Source organism: Grampus griseus (assembly GCF_964374135.1).
Source record: "Grampus griseus genome assembly, chromosome: X".
NCBI classification, from domain to species: domain Eukaryota; kingdom Metazoa; phylum Chordata; class Mammalia; order Artiodactyla; family Delphinidae; genus Grampus; species Grampus griseus.
In genome coordinates, this window is record NC_138999.1 from 120,142,884 (window position 1) to 120,155,231 (window position 12,348).

The 12,348-nt window shown below is 44.7% G+C and overlaps 1 protein-coding gene across 1 annotated transcript; it reads left to right on the forward strand.

Annotated features, from left to right (window-relative positions):
• Nucleotides 1-7,159: 7,159 nt before the first annotated feature.
• On the forward strand, nucleotides 7,160-9,504 carry LDOC1 (LDOC1 regulator of NFKB signaling). The gene has a single exon (XM_082681666.1). It carries the CDS (start codon nucleotides 7,282-7,284, stop codon nucleotides 7,720-7,722), a length of 441 nt encoding a protein of 146 aa, XP_082537792.1. The 5' UTR covers nucleotides 7,160-7,281; the 3' UTR covers nucleotides 7,723-9,504.
• The last annotated feature ends 2,844 nt before the right edge of the window (nucleotides 9,505-12,348 follow it).

The following is a 12,348-nucleotide window of genomic DNA, read 5'->3' on the forward strand; positions in this document are numbered from 1 at the left end:
TGCTGGGACTCAGCTGAAGGATGACCAGAGATGCTCCAAGGGCTGAGAGAAACCTTGTTTCCTGTCTCTCAGATGCCGCTGGGGCTGCTGGCCTCTCCCAGGGTGACCACCATGGTGGCACAGTGATGAAAGAAAGTTTCTGGAAGTACAATTTCCTCTTTACTCTGAGAGAGCATCATGTATCCACATCACAGATGTAGCACAGGTTCTCCCAAGATTGAGAGAGGAAATAGAAAATGGTACAGGTTGGCTTTAAGAATGTTAGAATGGACACTGGTTTTCCCTAAAAACAAAAACTAAAACCTTATGTCTCATCATTATGAGAGCAGCATGTTTTGAATTGACAGAAAGCAAGACCAAAATGAAACCTAATTTTATTCTTCCAACTACTTCTTATTCAAGAGTAAGCATTTTTTAAAATTTAAACATCACAGTTAAATTTATAGACACCAGGATAAAATAAGAGAGGTGAACTATTCAATTTAAATTAAATTTAAATTAAGAGAGGTGAATACATTAAATTTAAAATGCAGGTAGTAGAGTCACCTCAAGACTAGTAAATTGCAATTCTCCAGTGAAAAATAGTATGTAATCTGTGTATAGCACTTTGTATTTTGACAAATACTTTTGTATTTTATCATTTGATCTTCACTGCAGCGTTGTGATTTAGATCCTATTATTATGCATATTTATTGAAAAGGAGTCTGAGAAAGAAAAATTAAGTGACTTGCTGAAGCCGCACAGTTAGTAAGCAAGAATATGAGGACTTGAACCCAAATTTCAAAATTTCTTTTCTTTTCCTAATGCTTCCCTGAACTGTGCTTCACTTCTTTTACATAGGCATACATGTTCCTTGGAGAAAACATGGTCAGTTTTGATTCTGTCTTTGTCATACTGTGACACTGCCAGTTCTCGCTACAAGTAGCATCATGGGTGGTAGAGGGCAGCAATTTGTGTATGTGTACTTGGATACAGACACTCACACAATGACACAGATGTGCACATGCACATGCACTCTCCTTAGGAGTTCCCTACAGGAGACGATTATTTTGGACTTGTCTCAGTTGTGACCACAGAATTTTAATTTATGGAGGTGACTGAAGGAGGACATGGAGAGGTCAATGCCATTGAGAAGAGGGGGCATGCCATGTCAAGCAGGGACACATGGGGAAGCACCAGATTTTAGTCAAAAGGCAGAAAGGAGTGAGGGCGAAGACTTAGGCCAGACACTTTATTGGGGTTTTCATGGGAAAGGCTAGGCAAGGCTAGGTAAACAGTTTAGGATTAGCTAGTTTAAACAATTCCAGTGAGCTGTGGGGAATAGGGACTGTCCCTAGTTGTCTGGTACCTGGCCCTAAGTTGATTTAAGTCAGGGGAAATACTGATTTGGTGTGCGAGAGTTAGATCAAGGGGATGGTTTCAGAGTATGAGGTCTGGACTTCAGGGGAGACGTAAACAACTTTGGCTGTTAGTTTGACCCTGCAATTAATGAATACCAAATAGACAAATACAGCATTAAGAAAATAGGACAGGACTGTAGATTCATAGCATAGTATCAGTTCTTAGATATGGGGTTCATGCTTTTATCTGCAGCATATCCTGAGTTTCTCCATGTTTCAGTTCTCTACTGCCATGAAACAAACCATCCCAAAACTTTGTGGTTTAGAGCAGCTGCCTTTTTATTTGCTCATGATTCTGTCGCCTTGGAGTTCATGTAGTTTTGGAATTCATGATGTTTTTCTGGCTCTCTTTATAGTCAGCTGGAGTCATTCACATAGCTGCATTCAGGTGGTGGCTCTGTTGGGCTGGATGTTGAAGGGGGACCTTCATTGTCATGTTTGTTGGCTGCCTTACTGCTCTTCCAAATGACCTCTTTTTCTCCATGTGGCTAGCTTGAGCTTCCTCAAAGCATGATGGTCTCAGGGTAGTTAGACCTCTTATATGGTGGCTGGGTCCCAGTAGGAAGCATTCCAAGCGGCAGACAGAAACTTCAGACCTTTAAGGCTTTGCCTCATAAGTTATAAATTACTACTATCACAATTTATTTGTCAAATCAAGTCACAATGCCAGCCCAGATTAAAGGGGCAGAGGAGATTGTTTCTACCTTTTGAAAGGTTAAGTGGCAAAGAATTTATGGTCATCTTCAATTCACCACACCCATTCTGCTTCAAGAAAAATTTAGTCTAAATCAAAGTAACTAGCCAATTTGAAAGAGAAGTCTAAACTACATTTAAAACAGTAAACAGAAATTATGTCAGGCCACACTCAATATTTATAACAAAAAAATTTATAATAATGCCAGATACTTTCTAAAATGTATGAAAATGCCAGAAACAAAGCAACTGTATAAGCTCTTGTATGTTCAAGGTGACTAATTATATTAAAATAACTAGGAATGAGAAAACATGAGAACAAAAATCTAGTGCAATATACTGTGGGCAATAAATTCTGTATTACAGCAATATAAAAACATACATGAAGAATACCAACTACTTAATAATAAGACATTAACTCACAGAACTCATAATTCAGTTATAGAAATCTGATTTTCCAGTTCTACAACTGAGGGACTGTGAGTATATTTGGTGCCATCCTTCATCCTGCATCATCTGAGAAACTGAGCTAAGTTGGGCCTCTTTAGTTCTGAGGCAGGAGCGTACCTGGGAAATTTAGGTGGAGTATTTATTATGCAATTATTAAGAAGACATAGCTCTGTGCATCCTATCTCTGTCTCCTGACTTGTAAGGGGGTTTGACATATATTTGTTAGCAGAACTATGTGTATTAGGATTCTGTAAACACTGTGTGTGTGTTAGGATTCTGTAAACTATGTGTGCGTGCATGTGTGTGTATACGTATACACACACACACACACACATATATATATACACACACATATCCACACACACATGCATACACACACATACAATGGAAGGAGGCAAACCAAAGTTTGGATTTTCAACAATCCTGTTAGGTGAGATCTGTAGGGAGAACGAAAGCTATTGGGGATGTTTCCTTTTTATTTCAACATGCCAGTATTATTTAATTTCTTTTAACATAAGAATATATTTTTTTCAGTACTTAAATAAACATGTAAAAATGTTTCAGGGCACTTTGGTAAGCTGGAGAGGATGAATATACGAGGAAGAAAGCTGTACCTTCTTATTTCTCTCTTCAGGCTAGAGGTCTCCATAGCCCTCTAGATGTGGTTACTGTCAAACATAGCCCCAGGTGCACCTGCTTAAGAAGAAGGAGGGGGCGGGGTCTAGGGCAGAGGCCCAGATCGTAGTGACATCCATCTGACCCTCTCACAAACATCCCCTTCAAAGCTGTTTTCTGCTCCTGGCTGCATATTCAAGTGTCAGGATGGTTTTCGCAATCTGTACACATTCCTCTGGAAGATGAAAAATCTAGGGACGTTTTCATGTTTATTTCAAGGGAATCTTACAGTCTTGCTGCTAGGTGTATACCAGGGCAGGATTTGGAGCTTGGAAGGTGGTAGAAGTGATAGGCACCAGGGATCACTCCCTTGGCCTTGGGCCCGTGCTCATGCCAAAGAGTGGGGTTTGAAGCCCCCCTCGGGACGTTCTGGGCCAGAGCTATTCTGATAAAGTTTCTGAGTCTGAGATAAGTCACATGGTGTACTTATCTCTGCCGCCAGCATCTTCACACAGCTGTAAAGGAACATTCAAGGGTCACTTTAGAGGAGAAAGGGGAATAAGGAAGGCAACATACAGTCATAAGCAGGGTGAATGGGCAAGGAAGGGCTGGCAGGCCTAGACCTTGGTGGGAGAGCCTCCTGGGCACTGCAAAGCTGGTTAACATGAACTTTGCAATTCTATATAATTTATATAGTGATACTGCTCACCTCTTCCTGACTGCTTCCCTTGTGAGTCACTGATGAACTGCCTGTCTCTTTTCCCTCCCTCCAAGTTGGGAAGCACCTCACACCTCACAAAATCGCTGCTCAGCTCTGTGGCCAGTTCTGGCCTGGGCATTTCTTATTGTCTAGGAACTCAGAGGTCCCTCAGAGATAATACTAGTGGTTGCTTCCTGTGGTTTCCTCCCTGACTCCCTCTGTCATGGGGTTGTATGAAGAGGACTAGGGCAGCACGGGCCTAATCATCTCTGGGTCCCCATCAGACCTTGATTCACAGAAGTACAGTGCATAATAATTTTCAGTGGAAACGCATGGGCATCAGAGTCAGAGAAGCTGAGACTGTGGTATCTAACGTATCACCAACATACTGCTCTCCTGGGTTTAGGCTAGCCTTTAACTCCTGGGTCTCAGGCTCCCAGAGTGCCCATCCCCATATATGGTCCTTGTGCAAGGGTCAATGAGGCAGCCCATGTCAATCGCCAGATCTAGTGCCTGCCATAGAATGTGTGCTCCTCGGAGTAGAACTCTGGACATCTCCTCCTGGATTAGGGTCTAGACCTGGTAAGTAGAGATGGATACTTGCACCACTGCCCCAGGCAAGTCCACCTTCTACCCTGAGCTGTGAATGAGCAGGATGGCCAGAAGCCTACCTCTGACATTTCCTGTCCCTTCTTCATTCCAGCCACTGAACATTTATGGAGCACCTAGTAAGTGCTTTCAGATGTAGAAGATGAAAGGATGAATGAGAGAGGGTCCCTGCTTGGCCTCTAGGGCCTTCTCAACCAGTGGGGGAGCTCATATCCCAGGATAGTCCAAGGGTTCATATTCCCTCCTACCTGTTCTTTGCCCTGCTTACCCTCCAGCACTGCGATCCCCCTCCTCTCCCTACTTGGACCTTGGCCTTGTTTCTCTCCTCTTTCTCAGCTTCTCACTTCCATGGATGCCCATTCAATTCTATTGTAAAAGAACTGAGTAGGGTTTAAAAAATTTATTTTGCCATTTATTACAATGGAAACTATTCATGATCGGAGATAGAACATACTGGACAATTTGAAGAGTATTTCTGAACACTTTGTGCAGCCACCACTTCTAATTTTTACCTTAACATCTGTACCCTGTGAGAGTCTTTCATCCACCAAATATTTATGGAGCTTCTACCATGGGCCAGGCACTTTTCTTGCATTAGGGATAGAGCAACCAACAAAGCAAAGTCTCTGTCCACATAGACTTACATTCTAAAGTGGAGGCAGACCAATAAACAAAGTGCTGTATGATATGATGGCTGCTGGTATGATAAATGCTATGTAGAGGAATGAAGCAAGGTAAGGGGTTAGAGATTACTGGCAGAGAGTGGGGGGCTCTGATAGATGAGGTCGTTAGGAAAGTCCTCTTGGAAAACAGTGGGAGAAGGAGCCAGGAAGTTAAATGAGGAGAGAGCCTTGCAAGGCAGAAAGGATAGAAAGTACAAAGATCCTGAGGACAGAGCTACTTGATGTGTGTGAGAATCAGCAAGGAGGACAATGCGATTAGAGCAGAGCAGAAACTGGGAGGAGGCATAGGAGATGAGGCAGGGCCTACTAGGCCATTACCAAGACTTTGGTTTTTATTTTGAGTGAGAGGGGAAAACTATTGGAGGGTTTTGAGTAGGGGAGTGAAGTGATCTAACTTTTGTTTTAAAGGATTCCTGCGCCTACTCTGGGGAATATATACACTATAGGAAGAGAAGAGAGGAAGCCAAGTGATTAGTTGCAACAGTCTGTCAGAAAGGAAGGCTGGGAGCAGGGTGGTAGTGGTAGAAGTAACAAGAAGTGATTCAATCTGGGATATATTTTATTTTATATTATTTTTATTTTTTTGTGCGGTACGCAGGCCTCTCACTGTTGTGGCCTCTCCCGTTGCGGAGCACAGGCTCCGGACGCGCAGGCTCAGCGGCCACGGCTCACGGGCCCAGACGCTCCGCGGCATGTGGGATCTTCCCAGACCGGGGCACGAACCCACGTCCCCTGCATTGGCAGGCGGACTCTCAACCACTGCGCCACCAGGGAAGCCCGGGATATATTTTAAAAGGAGAGCCAACAGAATGTGTTGGCCCTAAGGTCCTCATTCCGACTCATTTGTCAACTATTTGAATAATAACATTCAAAGTAGAAAAATAAAACCATTTTAAAAACACAAGTGTTCATTGTTAAGCAAAGAATAATACCCAGTAGTCAAGGAACACTAACATTAGGACAGGAAATAGAGTCAAAGATAGAATGCTAAATTTTGCAGAACTTTTTACACTTTGCTATTTACAAAAATAATTTTAAACAAAAGGATAGAGGTACACAATATTATTTTCCAACTAAAGAAGAATCCCTGTTTAAATATTGTTTTGTCATGAAAGACAGGACCCCTATATATATGGAATCCCCCCCAAAAAATGGTTCTGACGAACCTAGGGGCAGGACAGGAATAAAGGCGCAGATGTAGAGAATGGACTTGAGGACACAGGGAGAGGGAAGGGTAAGCTGGGACGAAGTGAGAGAGTGGCATGGACATATATACACCACCAAATGTAAAATAGATAGCTAGTGGGAAGCAGCCGCATAGCACAGGGAGATCAGCTCGGTGCTTTGTGACCACCTAGAGGGGTGGGATAGGGAGGGTGGGAGGGAGATGCAAGAGGGAGGAGATATGGGGATATATGTATACATACAGCTTATTCACTTTTTATAAAGCAGAATCTAACACTGTAAAGCACTTATACTCCAATAAAGATGTTAAAGGAAAAAAAAAAGGACAGGACCCCTGAGGATCTTTCATAACTCTTGAAGGATGTGACTCCCGTGGTGCAGCCAGCATTGCTAATAGTTCTTTGGGTGAGGGAGACTTAAATAAGCAAAAAATGTGTTAAAACCACGCAAACGGAATCTGGTGGCCACAGACCCACCCAGAACACTGGATTGTATGAGTCGGCTGGGTTGAAGGGTGGTTGATCCTTTAAACTTGAGCAGGTTGAGCCTCTCAGAGATGGGTCTTTAGCGCTCGCTCGGTCCTGGCTAAGGCCGGGCTCACATCCAGGACTGGGTCTCTGCCGGCACACCGCCCTTATCCACCGGCCTGGAGACCTACACGCTCGCAGCTCGTGACCCAACCCGCGCCACCCCGGCCCCGCCCCCTGCCTTCCCGGGCGCCCGCCCCCCTCTAACCGGGCGGCGCCGGCGCGCCGGCCGTCAGAGCGGCTGTGTGGGCGGAGCTTGCGTGGCCGCCGGGACCCCTGCGCGCACCGCCTCGCGCACCGCCTCTCGCCCCTAGCCACCGCGCGCCTCCGCGGACACGCACTTCCTGCGAGGCCTCTGCGCGCACCTTAGGCGAGCCGAGTCGAGTTGAACCCTGCCCTGCGCTTGCGAGCTGTTCGCCATGGTGGACGAGCTGGTGCTGCTGCTGCATGCGCTCCTGATGCGGCACCGCGCCTTGAGCATCGAGAACAGCCAGCTCATGGAACAGCTGCGGCTGCTGGTGTGCGAGAGGGCCACCCTACTGCGCCAGGTACGTCCGCCGAGCTGTCCGGTGCCCTTCCCCGAAACTTTTGACGGCGAGAGCTCCCGGCTCCCCGAGTTTATCGTGCAGACGGCGTCTTACATGCTTGTCAACGAGAACCGATTTTGCAACGACGCCATGAAGGTGGCATTCCTAATCAGCCTGCTCATCGGGGAAGCCGAGGAGTGGGTGGTGCCCTACATTGAGATGGATAGCCCCATCCTAGGTGATTACCGGGCCTTCCTCGATGAGATGAAACAGTGTTTTGGCTGGGATGACGACGAAGAAGACGACGACGAAGATGAAGAAGATGATTACTAGGCCCGGAGACCCTCGGGCCTAGGGGGGAGGGCCCTGCACGCCGCCACCTCCCCCCTCCCCGCCTTGCCCCGCCCGGAGCCGCCGCGCTCCCCTAGCGCTCAGATCCCCTTCCCTACCCCTGCCTCTGGTTGTCTTCCTCCTCCCCCCCTCCTCCCCGTAGTGCTTGTCTTTGTTCCGGGGATAGTACTCCAGTTACCCGCTGCTGAGGCTGGGGCCTCTCTCTGAAGTGCGCTGCCTCCCACTGGCCAGCCCCAGGACCTTCTCCTGCTGACTTGAACTGTGTTCTGAGCCCCAACTCTAGGCCAGGCCCCTGTTACCAACTGGACTACGCACAGCTGTGCCGCACAGCCCTGCCAACTGTCAGGCCTACATCTTGCCCAGAGACCTACGCTGCCACGTAAGCACCCTCCACCACATTACAGCGACAGACCAGGCCTTTGGAGATAAGTAGCAACCTAGAAGATGCCTTAGTTGGCTACACCTCCTGGGACACTGGTTTGGACTGCTCACCAACTTCCCCCAAGGGGCTAATCTTTCAAGCTGGTTAGTTCCCTGCTAACGCCCAAGGCCTTCTCCTGCCTCACCAGATTGCTGCAGGAGCCTGTTGTGCCTGGCAGCCAAATCGTTGACATTTCTCCTATGCACCAATTTTGCACAACTGTCATTTCTATTTCAAAATTGCAGCAATCCCACAGATGTGTGCATTTGGACAAAAATACTAAAAACAAAACAATACAAACAAAAGCAGGCACTCAGCCCAGCTCCTCAGTACTACCTGGAAAAAGCATTTGCATTCTTTTCAATAAATATCAAGCACTACGAAAAAAGAGTCTCTTTTAATGGTTAAGGGCTGTCATTGGCCTCTGCCACTCACCCTGACTCCCATATTCTCATTGATATCAGGGAACCTAGTTCAATCCCAGTATTCCCCACTGTCATGTGTAGGCTACAGAGGACAGCTAACATAGGACTTTATGGGGAATCTGGTACTCCCCTCACCAAAGCATTTCTTGCAGCCCTGGTGAAGGGGGTGTCCTCTGGGGCTTCCAAGATGACATGGGTAAGCTGTGGCTGAGCAGGTGGCACACCATCCCAAACTGGGACACTTTTGAGAGAGCTTAAAGGGGACACTATTAATTATTAGACTGGGACAGCAGGCATAAATCAGGACACACAATATTCCTGTCTTCCTGAGCTTTTGGGTTCTTCCTCAGCACGGCAAGTTCTGCCCCTTAACCCTTAGTGCCTGTGGGGTGCTATTGAGTTCAGGCTTCATTTAACAACGTAGCACATTGTTTTAATACCCCTTTGAGGTGCTTGAGCTAACATTAAATCCTAGATCCTGGGTAAATGCACCCATAATAAACGGAGCCTGATTTGAACATTTCATCTTCCTTGGGCAGATACCCTTAGAATCCCCACCCATCCATGTGCCCCAGATTCCAGCCTGTAGAAATTGACAATATGCCTGGCTATCTCCTGAACTAGATCTTATACTGCTATCTGAGCTATGCTGAGATTTCTTTGTGGGCCTGGATGGCTCGGAGGCACTAAGGGAGTGGGGTGAGTGCTGAGAAGAATCTGCATACCTTTGTGAGGCAGTTACCCCAGGTTAAGTCACTGAAATGTTAAATCAGGGAAGCTCGGTTAGGGGATTTGTGGGGCCTATCTCTGCCAGCCAGGAGCTGTCAGGAGCATTTGGGAGATGCCAAGTTCTCATTCTTATCTCTATCTGCCCCCATGTCTTTATTGTACCACGTCTGGAGCCAGCTCTACCTTAGAACCTCTAATTAATTTAGGTAATAAATTTTCTTGTTGATTAAGACCTTTTGAGTCTGGGTATTCTTTTATTTGTATTGTGACGTAAACCTCACATTGTGGGTTAAATGAGATACTGGTCATCATACCGGGTACTTCAGAGGTGTGGATTCAATGAGATCGCACCCATGAGGTATTTTGAACTGTCCCTGCTGCGTGATGAGCACTCAGTAAACATGGGCTCTTACTCCCAGGCCTGTGAACTGAAGCATCATTCCAGAAACAGGTCTCTTGCTATGACCTTGGCCTTAGGAAAATGTCAGGAGTCAATAGGAGCAGAGCAGGCTCAGGAAGAGTGGAAATGAGAGCATGACAAGACCTCATTTACTCTTTGGGATCTGACATGAAGTCAGATAGAAAGCCGGTTTACTAAGTGAACAGGCAAAGTCCGGAGCAGGAGTCATGTTTCCAGTCTAGGAAAGTTGTTTCTGGAGGGTGGGACAGGGGTAGATATGATGTAGCAAAGGAGGTTGAGGTCCATACTGGGGGTGGATCTGGGGAAGTAGTGGGCAAGTGCTGAAAGCTAGGTGAGACCCACTGAGACCAAATATCAGTCATTCAAAATAATCAGTGGTCCAGGTAGACTTAGAGGAGTTAGAGATATGGTGGTCAAAGAAAAGTGGTTCTTGCCCTCATGGTCATTCCAGTTTGTTGCTTTTACGGTGCGTTGGGCCAGAATTGGGATACCTTGCTACAGGTAAGGTCCAGAAAGAGAATCTAGACTGTGATTAGATTTGAGAGTGACCTTTCCAAGGTGAAAGTTGAAGGCATGAATAGATGAGATCTACTCCCCACCACCAAACCAAGTGTGTGCATGCTCTGTGCAGAAGGAAGGGGTTTCTGGTCAGTGAAGATGCCAATGCAGCACCTGAGTAGCACTCATGACAGCTAGGCCAAGAGCTTCTGGAATCTGAAACGTACATGTCCTGGGCTTGTATGCACGTGCCTTGAGCTGACTCAGTGTGTGTGTGTGTGTGTGTGTGTGTGTGTGTGTGTGTGTGTGTGTGTGTGTGTTAATGTCCTTCATGTATCATGGAAGAGCGGTTTATACTGTGAGCTGCAGAGAAGGACAGTGTTAAGAATCTGGCTACCTTGGCAGATTCTGCAATAAAAGCACAGATAGTGGCAAGGGCTTTACCACCACGGGAGGAATTCATGGTAGTGTGATAGTGGCATAAGGCATAGCAGAAGAGAATTGGAGGAGTAAATAAGCATATCTGAAGATAAAATCACCACTCAAATGAAAACTACTAAAAGTAGGTGAAAATGTTGAAATAGCAAATATGAACTTCAGACTCCTGAATTCCCATCACACTGGACTTGAAACGGTCACTGAAATTGTGCTATTAATGAAATGAAATGAATCATATTGAAGGTCATAATCATTTAATCCTATTAAATCTTCCAGTGTATGTTTGGATTTCTCTAATCACTTGAATAGGTAAGTAGTGCCATCCATTAATTCTGTGTTGCTGTGTTTTGCCGGATGATATATTAGCTAGAGGTACGTGATGCACATTGTGTTTGGTTATTTTCTGCTATTACAACATAGTGAAAACCTCAGCAATTTGGAAGTAGAGGGAGATGTGTTGTTAAAATTAGTGGAATATTTATTTTTTAACAAATGAATTTAAACAATTTTTAAAGTTCTCAAAGCACTTAAAGCTAATAAAAGGGTATCAATTCAAGGTCCTGAGAATGTTTTCTTTGATGGATGATCAATGTGGGGTAATTGTATGAAGTATATATATTATTTGCTTTGAAATATGAATTTTGCTAAAGTAGCATTAAAAGTGTCTGGTAGTTTGCATTACTCAGTAGTTCAAGTATATTCCCTACAGTCTTATGCCCACTTAGTTCTAAAGGTAGATACAATCAACTATGTTTGGTGTCCTTCGACAGTGCTGGTGACCCCCTACTTCTTACTTCTGATCATCCCCCTTGCGTTTTTTTCCCTCCTGTCTGAAATGCCTCTGTTAGGATTTGTTCATTTATCTTCAAATATTCTATTGTCCAGAGACTTTAAAAAAAAATGCAGTTAGCCTGTGATGGCTAATAGCTTGCTTGAAGTATTTATTAACAGCAGAGCAAGATTTGTTAGAGGAGCAAAAACCCTGCCCCGGATTAGTTGGGTGGGGGAGTGGTGGTGAGATGCTGCAACATTTGTGTACCTCCTGGTATCGGAGCTACGATCAATAACACATTAATTTTTCTTATGATTATATCCACAATATTTTCATATCTTCTCTTCCCCTGCCCAAAATGACAAAGGATTTCATGCACAGAATTGCAATAATATAATTCTATTTTAGCCAAAGTCCCTATACAGTCAGTTCAAATGACCAGTCAGTTCAGAGTCAACCAGTCAGCTCAAGATAAAAAACTGTCACAAGACTGTTTATATGCCTCATTTAAAATTGTTACTTAAAAAAAATCATACCAGTAAAAGAAATCAAAGGGAATTATATTTCAGTGGTAACTGAAGTAATTGGGATATTTCTGATTTATTTGTTCTCTAGACACAGATAATTGCACTGCCATACAGGACTTTTAGGACTGCTCATTTGAATGTACACAAATTTTTAACATGTTCATAAGTAGGGAGAATAATATAGTGAGTCCTCATAGACCCATCTCCAGATTCAAAACTTACCAACATTTTTGCTTCACTTATCCCTTTTCTTTCTTATAATTTTTATGGAATATTTAAAATCAAATCCCAGATATCATATTAATTCATGCTTTAATATTTCAGTATGTTTCTCTAACAGATAAGGCTTTAAAAACCATAATATCATCATCGTATGT

Bases quoted from the DNA above. Each gene is read 5' to 3' on its own strand.
- LDOC1 (XM_082681666.1), top strand. From the start codon at position 7,282: ATGGTGGACGAGCTGGTGCTGCTGCTGCATGCGCTCCTGATGCGGCAC.